The sequence below is a fragment of the Phaethon aethereus genome (genome assembly GCF_964289735.1).
Source record: "Phaethon aethereus genome assembly, chromosome: 3".
NCBI classification, from domain to species: Eukaryota; Metazoa; Chordata; class Aves; order Phaethontiformes; family Phaethontidae; genus Phaethon; species Phaethon aethereus.
In genome coordinates this window covers 1,264,973-1,278,839 of record NC_138576.1, presented here as the reverse complement: position 1 = coordinate 1,278,839, position 13,867 = coordinate 1,264,973, and the positions used below count along the sequence as shown (strand labels likewise).

Below are 13,867 nucleotides of genomic sequence, written 5' to 3'. Positions count from 1 at the left end.
AACCTGCTCTGGGTGAAGATGTCCCTGCTCACTGCAGGGGTGGGACTAGATGGCCCCTTCCCAGCTCCTGCCCCACATCCCCCTGTGGAGCACCTCTTGAACGTTGCTGGACCTTCTTCGTCATGGGGAATCCTGCTTCTCCTACCCAGGGCCAGGCAGCGTCCCTGCTGCGCATGGTTCCTCTTGTTCCCACCCAAAAATGCCGCCTCATTGTACTCTGCTCTCCCGGGTGTCCATTGTTCTTTGCATCCTCTTGTTTTGCCAACCGAGAGCAGGAGACGTGTCCCCAGGGGCTAGGGTCCATCCCCACGTCCTCTCAGCGCCCTAGAGGCTCATCTAGAGATGTGCATCTCCTGGGGAAGAGGAAGCCCAGGGCAAGCTAATGCAATATTTCCCCGTAGTCCTCTCCCAGCCCCTGACCATCTCCAGCTCAGGACGTTTCCTGAGCTTGCTGCAGTTCTTCTGCTCAGGGACCCACTAATTTCTGCATAATATTTGCAGATCCTAATTACTCATTCATTAGGGCTGCTAAACATCCCCCTTCTTCCTCTCCTGGTCCTTTTGCGTTACCATGTCGCCTGTAGCCCTGGCTGGTTGTTTGCTTTCTACACAACTGCGAGATTATGGCTTTTGGGGTTTCTAGGAAAACAAGATTTAACAGTTTCCAATTATCACCCTGGCTTGGTATGACAAAGACCAAATGACCCCCTCCAGGCCTCTCTCTGCCCTATTTTCTATCGTCCCATGAGTCTTTTTTTTTTCCGTTCAGATTCTTTCTTCCAATTGATTTAGCTCATAATTGTTTTCAGCTTTGTGGACTTGGCCCTTTGCAGGCTGAGGAATATAACTCTATTTACCGGGTTGGACTTTCTGCTCGCTCACGAGAGCTTACACCAAAGAGCAATCACCGATGGCCAGTTCCTGATGAGATCAGTGATGCAAATCCCCTTGTAAAGGTTCATCTCAATATTTCCAAAATTAATTGTTCTTTTTTTTTTTTTTCTTTTTTTTAATGTGATTTCATGGGTGATGTCACAACTTTTGGTCAAAAGGCAATTCCAGGAGATTGGAATTTCCCATAGAGTCACGCTCAGGTGGAAGCGTGGGAGCTACAAGGTGAAGTTTTCTGGCACATGAGACAGGTTGATGGAGTTGCGTTTGGCCTTCAAAGTCCACAGGTCATGGAAGAGGGCTGCTGGCAAGCTCCCTCGCTGTCACTTCGCTCCTGTCTGCAGGGGTCTGTGTTTTTTAGAGGTTCTTGGACACCGATAATGATATAAACGATATAAATGATGATATAAACGACAGCGGCCGGTGAAGGGTGGGTGGGCGCATGCACTCATGCATCTGCTGTGCGGCTGCAAAGCTGGGATGCGATGGCTGCGCTCCGATACCCGCTGTGTTTCAGGGCCACCGGGACCCAAAGGAGACCAAGGCAATGAAGGGATGGAGGGTGAACCTGGTCTTCCCGGCCTGCCTGGGCTGCGAGGTAAGGAACGACGCGTCCAGGGTGCCCATAACCCTGCGAGCCTTCACCCGAAGTCCACAGAGTCAACGGGGCACCTCCTGGTGACTTCCCAACCTTGTCCCTTGCGACCTCGCTGGCTATGCACAAGTCTTGAAGAACGACAGGATTAACCTGCTGCCCCATCTCCTGCCAGGCTGCCCGTCTCGAGGGGCAGAAGGTTTCTCTCGTCTCCCAGCTGGCCCCAGGACAGCGAGAGCTGCAGGGGTCTGTCACCTGCGGGTTGATGCCCCCAGGCTCCTTTGACCCAGCCACCCAGCCCAGGTCTGTGCAGGAGCTGGCCCCCACCCTGTGCTCACCAAAACCAAGCCCTTGCAAGGCGCCGGGGCTGGCCCCGCTGCCCACACCCCCGCGGCAGCACACGGGGACCCGGCGCAGGGTCCCTCCAGCCTGGCAGGGGCGACTCGGCCACCAGCTACAGCTCTGGGGCTTTTCATAGGACACTTTTTTCGATGTCAAGAATGCCGATTTTTTTTCCCCTTCTTAATTCCAACCATTGTTTTTGAGAGAAATTCGATTAAAAATGCAACAGAAATCAGCCCCCGCCCCAAGAACAGGACTCAGCTTGAGCCTGTTTCTAATTTTAAGCCAAACGTAGAAATACTGGCTTTGCACCCAGGAGCCAGGGATGGCAGAGAGGTGAGGGAGGATCCCCTTTGGTGAGGACTTCCCGTCTCCAAGAAGCTCGTTCCTGTTAAGGCGACAGGTTCCATCCTGCCCGGCGCAGGGAGGATGCTCCTCCATCCCGGAGGATGTCCAGCCTTAGCTTCACCTGGACTGCGGAAGACGTGACCCACGTAGGGCTGTCGGTGTCAGAGCAGGTTCAGCACCCCGGCCCCATGCGTCTGAGCTGCTGGTACTGGGCTGGGCTTAAAACCTCGTATTTTGGTCCCCCATTTCCCGCTGCTCCCCGGCGGGCGGCAGGACCAGCCAAGTTAGGCAAAGCCAGCCTGGAAACCCGATTGCTCTCTGAAAGCCCTTCTCAGCGCTGGCTGCCCGTGCTCGTTTCCCCGACAGCTGTATTTTTTTGTGTTGACAGATTCATGGCTGTTTTTCTTGGGTGTAACAAGCATCAGAAATATATCGTCTGGCTTCTTTCCTTTTTTCTTTTTTTTTTTAAACACGAACCCAAAACAATCTCTGGAGGGTTCACCTTTGGGAAGAGTTGCTGAAAGCACCACTATTTTTAGTCTTTGTCTGTCTTGCTTTCTCTGGTGCTTTTCTGGATGCGGTCACAGCACCAGCCCTTTGGATATGAGAAGGTCAGGTTCAGGTGCAGCCAGGCATTGTAAAGTGTCCCTGATAAATCCCCTTTTGCACAGCGAATCCACCATCCTGCCTCTGCCCCAGCTCCTCTACCCAAATATGAAGCCAGGTCCTGACACGCTGCAGCATCCCCCCTGGGAGGGAGGCGAGGTGTTGGCCGGACACAGCGGGGAAAGAATTAAGCCCCAGACCATGTCCGCTGGAGCTGGTGCCCAAATTCCTCCTGGCAGCTTTTTTTCCTCTTAAATCAGAGGAAAATATTGTCTAAGTTTGGAAAAGCCCAGGCCAGGAGGGGCGGAAGGCGCAGTGCCAAGGGAGTCCAGGTCTCCCTCCACACGGGCAGGAGGGACCAGCAGCGTCGTGCCAGGCAGGCAGCTGAGCTCGGGTCCTGGAGCTCTGCCTGAAGGGCTTCTCCCCCAGGAGCTTCGCATCTGACTCAAACTCGAGCTCAGGCTGAGTCCCTGCTGGGTCGGTCTGGCGGGACCACCCCCAGGTCCCACCAGAGCCCTTCACCATCACAAGGGTCTCTCCCTCCACCTCCCCTTGCTGGCTTGTGTGGATGGAGGTCACCTCCAGGGCCTGGATGCGTCCTTGATGAAGGGAGCCCGAGCTCCCGGACTAAAGCCCCCATTTCCCACCTGCTGAAGGTCAGGGGTGCTCGGATAAGGGGCTTTAATCCAAACCCTTCTCCAATAAATAGCAAACCCACCTAGTCAGCGTGCGTGGATGCAAGGGACCTGCAGCTCATGCTGGGCACATCGTGCCTCCTTGGTGTCTCTGCTCCGCCCTGGCTCCTTGCTCTTCCTTGTTGGTCTCTAGCTTTGGAGCCCGGTTACCTTAATCTGAGACTTAAGATGCTCAGAGCTGCATTAGCACCAGCCCATCTGTGGGTTAAATCCATCCTATATCCAGGGCCAGGTGCAGAAAGAGAGGATGAGGTGGACTCTCAGGTGTCTCCTGATGGTCCCTGACTTCTGGCAAAGAACCAGAGACCACCGGGCACATCTGCTGGCAAGCAGGACACGTGTGTGTGTGTGCGCACATCTGGTTTGTGTAGGTCTCTGCTGCAACAGGGTCATTTTGCCTCTTTGCCTTCGCTCCAGGGCTGCCCGGGGAGAGAGGACCACCAGGACCACGTGGCTTGAAAGGAGACCAAGGAGACCTTGGCCCCCCAGGTCCAGTGGGGCTGCGGGGATTCAAAGGTAAGGACCGGCTTCTGTGCATGCTCCCGGGTGGGTCATGGCATCTGGCTGGGCTTGTTGGGCAGCAAACTGGCTCTGGAGACCGTTGGGATGAGGGGCAGAGACACTGGTCATGGGTGTGAGTGGTGGGTCCCCTGGCTTGAGACCCACCTGGAGCTCCTGGGGGGGAGAGGAAATCGTGCTGAGCTGGGAGCGTGCACGTGAACAACCTCTGCAGCGAGACCTCTCCACCAAGGCACAGCAGCGGAGAGAGTCGGGCTCGGAGGGAGAGGGGCAAGACGGTTGGGTTTGTGATGCTCCTGCCATGCAGTGGGGTTCAGTGCAGGCAGGCAGGCAGGGCTGCCTGCACCGAGCCCTCACCAGAGCCCCGTGAGGACCTGCCGGGCTGCCCTCCCACGCTGGCTCCGGCAGGGTTTTAGGAATAGCCCTGTGTTTGTTTTCTGGTGACCTTTCCTGGCTCGCTGCGGTTTTGCAGCTCCTCACCACACCCCGGAGCTGTGGGTGTAGGCAGTGGCCGCGCACTTCTTTAGCGGGACAGATCTGTCCCAGGAGACCTTTTAAAGAAGTTCCGTGCTGCAACCTCAAACAGGATGGATAATCCCAAAACATGCTCTTTCTGCCTCAAAATACCTTGTGGGCAGGGGGAGGCAGGAAGAGCCTGGCCCAAGGAAGGGACACCGCCCTGGGCAGAGCTGCCCTGCCTGCAGCCTGCCCTGGTCACCGGTGGCCAAAGTGGTGTATTGCCCTCACCTCGTGCTTGTGGGTGATGGTGACCCGGGACGTGGCCACACTGGCCACCAGGAGCTGGGGCCGTGGCCACAGACCAGTGTCCAGGTCTGGGAAATGCCTGGAGTGCTGCCTCACGGGGGGTGCTGCTGTCCCTGCTTCCAGAGGTCCCGTGCGTTATTCGTCTTGGAATCTCTCGCTTTCGTGCAGCGAGCTCCTTGGATGAAATGAGGGTGTGAAGGCTGAAGGAAAACGTCCTCTTTAAATGTCCTCTCTCTCCTGTCTTTGCCCACTTGGCACCGAGCTGGCGAGCTGGCCAGAATTGGTGTCCAGTTTTCCTGTATGTCCTCCAAAGTGCTGGTCATGGCCAGGGGCAGGAGGTGGGGTGAGAGCTCCGTGTCGTGTCTGGTTGCCCATCCTTCATGGGCAGTAGCCACAGCGGTGGCCATCTTCTGTACCTTGCATGCCACCAGAAAGCCCCTTGTAGCGTAGGGGCAGGAGCACATCTTCCATCGCTTCTCTACTTCGCGGTGTCTGAAGGAGAAGGACCTTTCCTAAGGACATGCCATCCGCCTCCCAGGGCCAGTGCCTCCTGGTGCAGCCTCAGGAAGCTCTAGGTCCAGGTAGAAAGGAGATGCAGGAGATGAGATGCTGCCGGTGGCCTCCTTCTGTAGCGAGGGGAGCAGTGTCAAGCTCCCAGAGCTGCAGCCCAAGGCAAAAGGTCTTCTGAAGGATTAGCACCCGTCTGGTCCTCTTTCCCTCAAGCCACGGCTGCTGTGACCACCTGCCCTACTGACACGATGGCTCTGTTCATCTCACCTCTCTCCCACTCACCCCAGTCCGGGCACAGGCTGACCTCCTGGGGCCCGTTAGCTGCTGGAGGTGGCTCTCCAGGCCATGTGGCTGGTTAGATGACATTTATGCAGTGCTGTGTAGTCTTGAAGAACGCTGCTGGGTGCTATTTCCATCACCCCATCCCATCTAACTGGAAGCCTAGGGTTTCTGGGCTGATGTGGTGGGGAGAAGTCTCCATCCTCCCACCAAGGCAGAGGCTGCCAGCGGGGCACAGAGCCCTACGGGAGCCCTGCGTGCTGCAAGAATAAAGAAACCAGCATTTTGTGCTTGTTCTCCAGCGCTATCTCTTGGGTTTTTTGGAGATAGCTCCGGCCTGCAGAATCGCAATATCGTGTTGTGGGGGTGCAGAACTTCATCCGAGCTGTGGGGTGAAAACGCCTGCTCTGACGCTGCAGGAGGTCAGACTAACCCCTGGATACGTCCCTGGCACAAGCCTTGCAAAGGCGTGAGGGCTGCAGGGACGGGTGCTCATGCAGGGGAGACATCGGTGCCGAGATGTTCCTGGCAGCGCATCAAACGCCAAGGTCCGCCAACCAAAACCACAACATGCTCCGGGGCCGCGGTTTCCTCTCCTTCCCCGGAGCAGAGGAAAGTGGGCTTTTCTCACTGGCCGGTGCCAAGTACTCATTAGACGAGCAAATTATCCCAAGGAGCCTGAGCAAGTTGAACTGGGCTTCAGTAGAAGACCGAGCCCTGATGCCAGATTTGTTCTGCAAAACACATCCCCAGGGGACATGTCCCTTCTGGAGGGAGGAGGTTGATGGGCTGCCCTAAGACAGAGACATTAATAGCTGCTGTGCGGGGTCAGTGCTGAGATGTGTTAACAGACCCCATGGTGGACATCACAGCTTCCAGCAAGAAGCTCTCTGGAGACACAATACTGAGGATGAAGAATTTCTCCAGTGCTCACCAGCCCAGGAGGTGGTGGAGACCAGCCCCAGCACAGCCCCTGCCTCCAGGGGAGAGCTATGGCCACACTGCAGTAGTAGAGCATCAACCCCAACCAGCTTGGTGACCCTTCCCCAAAGCCAGTCTGCATCGCAAGCAACTTTGGCCAGGGAGGTAAAGCACTTCTGCTCTTGGTTTTGGGAGGCGATAGGTTGGACAGCATGGCAAAGGGTCAGTGGGTCTTTGCCATGTGGTGCTTTGCTTCTAGCTGTCATCCTTTCACTGGCATAGAATAATCCCCGTACCTGAGGAGACCTCTTGGCATGAAGAAGGTTTAGCTGTGTCCAGGGCTCCACCAGCTATAGCCCAGATGCACCCCGTTCCTCGTGCATTTCTTGGATATGTCATTGGTTTGGGATGAGGATGACTCCACAGTGGCAAAGCCACCAGGTGTTCCCCCCAGTGGGATGGGCCACCCCCAGGTCCCCCCAGAGCCCAGCACCAGCACAGGGATCCATCCCTCCACCTCCCCTTGTTGGCCCATGAGGGTAGAGGTCACCTTCGGGGCTTGGATGTGTCCCCTACAAAGGGACCCCAAAGTACAGGCCCTGTAAGTCACAGGTGCTCAGATAAGGGGGTTTCATCCAAACCCTTCTCCAATAAATAGCAAACCCCGCTGGCAGCAAGCTCTACATTTCTAGGGTTTATGGGATTCTCTGAAATTTATAGGAAACAGACACCGAGCCAGGCAACAGTCCAAGCCCGGGCTTTAAGTAAAGGCCTGTTTTTCTGCAGCACTAGTCTTACACTTCTATAATGACTTTCTTCTGAGCACAGGAGAGCCATCGGCTCCCTGGGAAATGCAGCCTGTCCTGGTGGGGGGACATCTGGGGTGGATGAGCCTCCTCACCAAAAATCCTGGGTCAGACCATCTCGCAGAGATGACCTGACCTGTCAAGGGATGGCTGCTCTCCGCAGCGGAGTCCCGAGTATTTTCCCTTGTTGGTATTTTCCTATCCTTGATGTATTTTCCCTCAAAATTACCCCAGCGGAGTATTATTTTCCTCATTTCCAAATGGGGAAAGTTATTCTGGAAAGTGAATGTACATCAGTCTTCTTCACTTCATGGGGAACATCGTGCAGGGAACACGTTCAGGAGGAAACGGCAGTGAGTGAGCCAAGGTAGGGACCACTAATTTATAGATAAATTCGGGACAATAAGAGAAGTCCCTTTCCTAAACACCACGTGCAGGCAAAGAGGAGGGTTTTGGCATGTTCCTGAAGGCAGAGCAGGTTTCTGCCTGGGAAGGCAGGGTTTTGCAGCTTCTCCTGGGGTTTTCTCCGAGACCGTGGTGGTCTACCTCACCCTGAAGACCCAGGAGCTCTTTGCACCCTCTCCAGTGATGTCCTCTCCTATGAGCTTTGCAGGATTTGTGCCCAGTCTCTCTCAGTAGCACTGATTTTTGGAGCAGAGGTGATGCCCAGAAGCAGGACATTGGTGGGGACCAAGCTTCTGCCGTGGGAAGAGCTGAGGGTCGTTGCACCTATGCCAAAATTGTGTGCACAATCCAGAAAAAAATGGCTGCACTGACTCACTCGCAGTAGGAAACGGCCGAACAAGACCTTGACACTTGCTGGGTGTAGGCACCAGGCAGGACCTCCTGGTAGGACCAGCAGTGATGCCAGCAATGGGCTCTCCTGAACTTGTGGGCTCTGTCCCAGTCCTGAGGCTCTCTCCTTCCCACCTCAACGGGGGCTTTGCCCCCAGCTAGGGATGCTCTCCAGCCCTGACACCTCGGGGAGCTGGGCTTGACCCCAGGGTGAAGTCAGCAAGCTGTGCCACTGAAGGGACCGTCCTCTCTGCTCACGGGAGAGCTTCTGTGGAGAAAAGAGGGATGAGAAGGCAGGAAAGAGAGAAAATAAGAAGCAAAGCCTTCCAGGAGAGCAAGAAAATGAAGAGGCTTGGAGGAATGCATGGGAAAAGCCAAGGTGGATGGGGAAGGATAAGGCAGAGGGGATGGGATGCGTTTTAAAGCACCTTTGTGAATCTGTTGGCATCACCCATAAAATGCTTCTTTCTTCTAAAGGGTCTTTCCTTCATCAGATGTATACAAAGCTAAAAAAAAAAGACAAAAACAACAACAGAAAAACAACCCTAAAACCTAATACAGTAGCACAGGTCGGGGTGGGGAGGAGAAGCACACCCAGAACTTGGCTAGACCCACTAATTCCTCCCAAGCCAGCATCAGCTCTGATGATGGGCTGTTCCGCAGCATCGTTTGGGATGGGTCCAGCCATGGAGCCCATTGCACCAGCTCCTCCTTCCCCATCCATAACCAGTTCCCGCTCCTCATGAACCCCTGGACCCATTTTTAACAGCTCAGCATCTTTAAGCTGAGCCCATCTACTGCTTTTTTGGAGACCCAGGTGCTCTCTGTTGGCTGATGACACCTGCATCAGGGCTCTCAGGTGAGCAGCCTGAAGATGTGCTGCTGGGGATGTCGCTCTGCCCGTGCCAGGAGCTCCTGGTTCCCCGCAGCGTTCCCGGCTGCTGGAGAGGTCTCACCACCAGCTCCGCTGCCTTCTGCCAGCTCTGCCTCTTCATAGAATCACAGACCCACAGCAGGGTTTGGGTGGGAAGGGGCCGTCAGAGGCCATCTCGTCCCACCCCTGCAGTGAGCAGGGACATCTTCACCCAGAGCAGGTTCCTCAGAGCCCCGTCCAGCCTGACCTGGGCTGTTTCCAGGGATGGGGCATCGACCACCTCTCTGGGTAACCTGCTCCTCTTGCAGCGGTACAGTACAGTTGCAATTCGTGCTGAATTTTTTTTGCCTTGGTCTTTTTCTTAAGGGTTTCTAACCATTTCTGATAGTTGAGGTCTCCTGCCGTTAGAGTGTTTCCTTCTTCTGCAGCATCTCTGAAGTCCCCGACTCGCCCCAGTTGCTGTCCCCTCCCTAATGAGACCAGCAACACTGCGGCAAGTTGGGTTATTTACTCCAGGAGTTTCAAACCACCACCTTTCTGCCCAGCACAGCTGATACATTCCTGTCCCTTGAGCTCCACCGTTCCACCTTCACCTCTCTCCACCACTCCTGTATAGGAATGCAGCCCGGACCCTGCGGGGAAAACACTTCTGCTCCGGAAGAGCCGGATTTTTGGGGACAAACACAAAAGACCCGTAACTTGCTTTCCGGCACCCTTTCCTCCCCGCTGGGGCAGGAAGGTGGTGGAGAGCACGGGCTGCTCCAGCGCTCCAGTACCGTCACGTGCCGGCGAGCAGCATCTCTGGCCCCTCTCCTGCTGCTCGGGGGGCTGCTGTCATCTGGTTCCCATCAGCGGGGCAGGCTGCAGGCAGCTTTCCTCCATCTGACACAGCTGCGGCTGCCCAGGGGAGCAATCTCGCCTTCCCCGAGCCTCCAAGTTAAAGGGCAAGAATTTCCTCCGCGCTTTTTTTCCTTTTTTTCCGCCCCCCCCCCCACCTCCTTTATATGTTTTATTTTATAAGAAATTTCTGAGCGTGTGTGTGTGCGCGTTGTTTGTTGTTCTTACACGGAGACAAAAGAGGAGGATGTGTTGAAGCGGGGCTGTGCCGCGGGGCTGGGGCTCCCCGGAGCATCGCTGGCTGGAGCAGCCCAAAGCCCTGGCTCCTTCCCTCTGCAGCCTCAGGGCAAAGCCAGGACCGGCAAAGCCAAGCCCACAGCCCCACTCAGGACAGGGTTTCCAGCGGTGCGTGGCACAGGAAAACACGGCTGCTGCCTGCCAGGAGCAGCGCTGGAGCGTGGGCAGGGGTTACGGGTGGCGGTGGGCTGCGGGCACAGGCAGCCCGTGCTTGCGGGGAGAGCCAAGCTGTGACACAGATAATTACTGAGCTCATGACTTTTATGTGGAAATAGGCGTGGTTTTGAAGGCAGCCTGTTTACCCAGCTGGCCTGAACCCCCCAGCATCGTGGCCTTTCCACGGACACAGGGTTTGGTTCAGCAGATCTGCCCCTGAGGAGGTACCAGCTGGGTGCGGGAAGGGGCGATGCTCCATCGAGGCTGCAGGAAGCCACGGCCCTGGCCCCGGCCCCAGCAAAATGAAGCCCTTCTAGCCCTAAATAGGGTTTTTTTAGCCCCAGATTCAGGGTTTGCTTTCCTTTATTCCTGCTCTGCTGCTGCCCAGCAGCCAAGGCTCGGCTGTTTGGGGTGGAGGGGTAGCAGAGTGGGTGGGGTGGTTCGAGGGACCGCCAGCCCTCCGCCCTCCCTCTGCTATGGGACACGCACCCCAGGAGGATTTTTGGGGGGTTCCCCATCCTCACCCTACGCCCCGAGCAGGAGGGTATTGCACAGTCCCAAGCCCCCCACCGAGGGGGTAGCAGGGCAGGGCCCCCCTCCGTAGGCGCAGAGGGAAAGAGCCACTTTGGGCAGGGAATGCGAACGCAGGATAAAGCCGGCGCGCAGCCGTGCCTTCCCAGGCCTGGGTTGGTTTTGGCTTTAAGGGAGAAGCCGGGGGAGTAAGAAGGTGGGTCCCACCGCCGTGCAGCACGGCCGAGGCGTCGGGAGAGGCGCCGGCTAGTCATTTGCTGCTTCGTGCCTCAGTTTCCCCAGAATGATAAAAGCCCTTCAAGAGCTACAGACACACAGCGTTACCTAAGACTGGGAAATCCAGTAAAAATCTGATTTTAGCAAGATGTATGCCCCATGCTCTTTCTTTTCCCAGGTGACCGAGGCCCGAAGGGCGAGAAGGGGGACCGAGGCAGCGGCACGGGTAAGCACTCGCCCATGGTCGTCTCCCCAGTGCTCCGGGCATGGTTTTGGGGGGTATGGGGGGGGTTAGGAGCCTGCAAGGGAAATGCCCGCTGCAAAGCGGGCAGGAAAGCAGCGGTGACTGCCGGGACAAGGCTGCTGAGCCCTGTGCTTGGGTTTTCCTGCCTGGACAAGGAGGAGCTGGAGCTGGAGCCAGCGGGGAGGTGGGAGGGATGTCGGCAGCGTGCAAGGACTGAGGATGCTCAGGGAAGGTGGTCATGATGTTAAGGCAGAGCCGAGCCGGGGGAAGCCCCCCGCTCTGCAGCCCCAGGAGCCCTCGGCATGCCGAGACCTCAGCCAGGCTGATGGGGCTGGATTGAGGATGCCCAAATCGGTTGGGACCTTCCGCTCCCCGGGGAACAAGCAGGATCAAGCTCAGGGCTGAGCTTGCCCGCCCGCGCAGGCGTTTTGCGGGCGAACAGCATCATCACCGACCCGGCAACAGCCCAGAGCTGGCCGCGAGAGGAACGAGGGGCTGGAAGGACACATCTCTTCCACTCATCGCCCCACAGCAGGATTGGCCCGAGGAAGCGTTTTTCCAGGGCTTAAAGATGGAAAACGCCCATTTGGATGGAGGCACCCGGGCCACACCGTGCTGCCGACTGCGGCCGTGGCCAGCAGCGCTGCTGCTGCTCTGGGATTTCCTCTGGGGCCAAGACCAGCACGCGCCCACCCATCCCCAGCATTGGCCTTCTGGGCTGGCGAGCCAAGAAATGCCAGGGAACGAGCCCAGGGCCGGATCCTGCCCACCCTCTGCTGCCCTGTGGCTATGCCGTGCAGAGGACTTGTCCCTGAGACCCCTGGAGATGCTGATGGGTTCCTCCAGGCTTTGGACATCCCTCCTGCTTCCTCCAGGGACAGCCTTCCTTGGGGACATCCCTCCTGCCTCCCTGGGGACATCCCTCCTGCCTCAGGCGCCCACGCGGGGGCTCCGGGTCCCTGTCACCAGCCACCACGATGCCCAAGCGGTGCCAGGCAAGAGCCAGGATGCGGCAGGGTTCAAAGGGCAGAGGCGGCTGGGGAGCGGGGGCCACCGTGGTGGGCTGCACCCCAGCCAGGACCGAGGACTCCAGCCACAGCTTGGTGGGCAAGCACAGCTGGTTCCCAGCCACAAAGTACAAACGGTGGGCTATATCGCTATAGAATTTCCCAGGATAGGCACACCCCACTCCTACCCCCTGCAAACTTCACGTTTGCATCCGTATTCCCAAACCAGAGGGAGCGGAGCAGGGGCAGTGGGGAGCTCGGGAACCGGGGGCAGATGGTCTCCATTACCATGGGGGAGATGATATCTCAGCCCAGCTGCAAAGAATCAGGCCCTTGTTTTCTCGGCCACCGGGAGTTATTTCTCCCCTTTAGCTTTTCCTTTCTTGTTTTGCTGGTTTTGGGGGCTGGGCAGGGGTTTGGAAGTAACTGCTGCAGCAAAAGAAGTGCACGTGCACGGGATGCGAAAGGAACGACGCTTTGGGGGTTTGGTGGGTATGTGGGAGAGGGAAGGGGCCGGGGAGCTGCTCTGAGATGGACAGGGCCACTTCGCACTGGGGCTGCAGCCCGGGAGGGCCCGATCCTGGACAACTTTCTGCAGTACAACGAGGTGGACAACCCGCTTTGGTCCCTGTGCATCTCCCGACGGCTCCACCAGCTCCTCGGGGCCAGGACCTGAGCGCAGCCCCAACTCCAGCCGCAGCTTTTGCAGAGTTCCCAGGGCTGTGGGCACCAAAACAGCCCCGAGATGACATGGGCTGGGCTGTGGGGCTGTTATGGGCAGCTGGCACTGGTTTGGGAGGAGACTTCTGGGTTTTATTAGCTTTTAACAGCCCTCTAAGCAATGCTTGTTAGAGGTTAAGTGGAAGGGCTGTGGCCAGGACTCACGTGGGTGAGTTCTGCGGCTTTATTAGCAGCCCTCACCCTGCTGATTAAAGGGAACATCCCTGTGGTGCCTGGATCCCTGCCCCGATTGCACATCTCTTCCCCTTCGTGGGGAAGCGATCATCGTCCTCCAGCACGCACAGGCTCTGATGAGCATCCAGCAAAGAGCTGGAATGAGGATGCTGGGATGACCAACCGGCTTGGGTTGGAGAGATGGAGGTGGTCCTGGACGGGATGAGCAACCAGCTGATGTTGGATATAGGTCCTGGACCATCAGTCACCTGCCGGCTCTCCTGGCACCGGGGAATGCTGGTGGCTGTGGAGGCAGAGCTGGATGGTTTCATGGAGGGGATTATGCCTGCTGTGGGGCTCTGTGCCCCATTTAGCTGTTGTTTTCCCGTAGTCGTCGCAGACATGAGGTGACAGCACCTAGGGAAGGGTCCTCTGCCCCAGGATGCTCCAGGGTGCAAGAGGGACAACGATCCCAAAGCCACAGCATTCCCTGGTGCTGGGAGAGCAGGTAGGCAAGAGGACCCTCTCATCCCCAGGTACCACAGTGCTGGTGGCCAGGGTCACCGAACACGTGGAGCCGGGAAGGTGACGCTGTGTGGCTCACCACCTTGACCTGAGTGGTGGAGAAGAAGTGCTGGACCCCAGGTTCCCTTGGCTGGGACCCCGGGTTCCCTTGGCTGCATCCCACCCTCTGCTTGCTTGCCTGGAGCAGGGAGGTTGGGCTGGCTCCCTAGCAGGA

At 57.2% G+C, this 13,867-nt stretch overlaps 1 protein-coding gene across 1 annotated transcript in view; it reads left to right on the top strand.

Moving 5' to 3' along the window:
* SCARA5 (scavenger receptor class A member 5) overlaps positions 1 to 13,867 on the top strand; it is a gene marked incomplete at both ends in the record, with an annotated part of 36,568 nt that overhangs the window by 16,492 nt on the left and 6,209 nt on the right. The window contains 3 exons of the mRNA XM_081998247.1: positions 1,409 to 1,489; positions 3,895 to 3,993; positions 11,162 to 11,209. Coding sequence (XP_081854373.1) covers positions 1,409 to 1,489; positions 3,895 to 3,993; positions 11,162 to 11,209 — 228 coding nt within the window. The remainder of the gene's footprint in view (positions 1 to 1,408; positions 1,490 to 3,894; positions 3,994 to 11,161; positions 11,210 to 13,867) is intronic.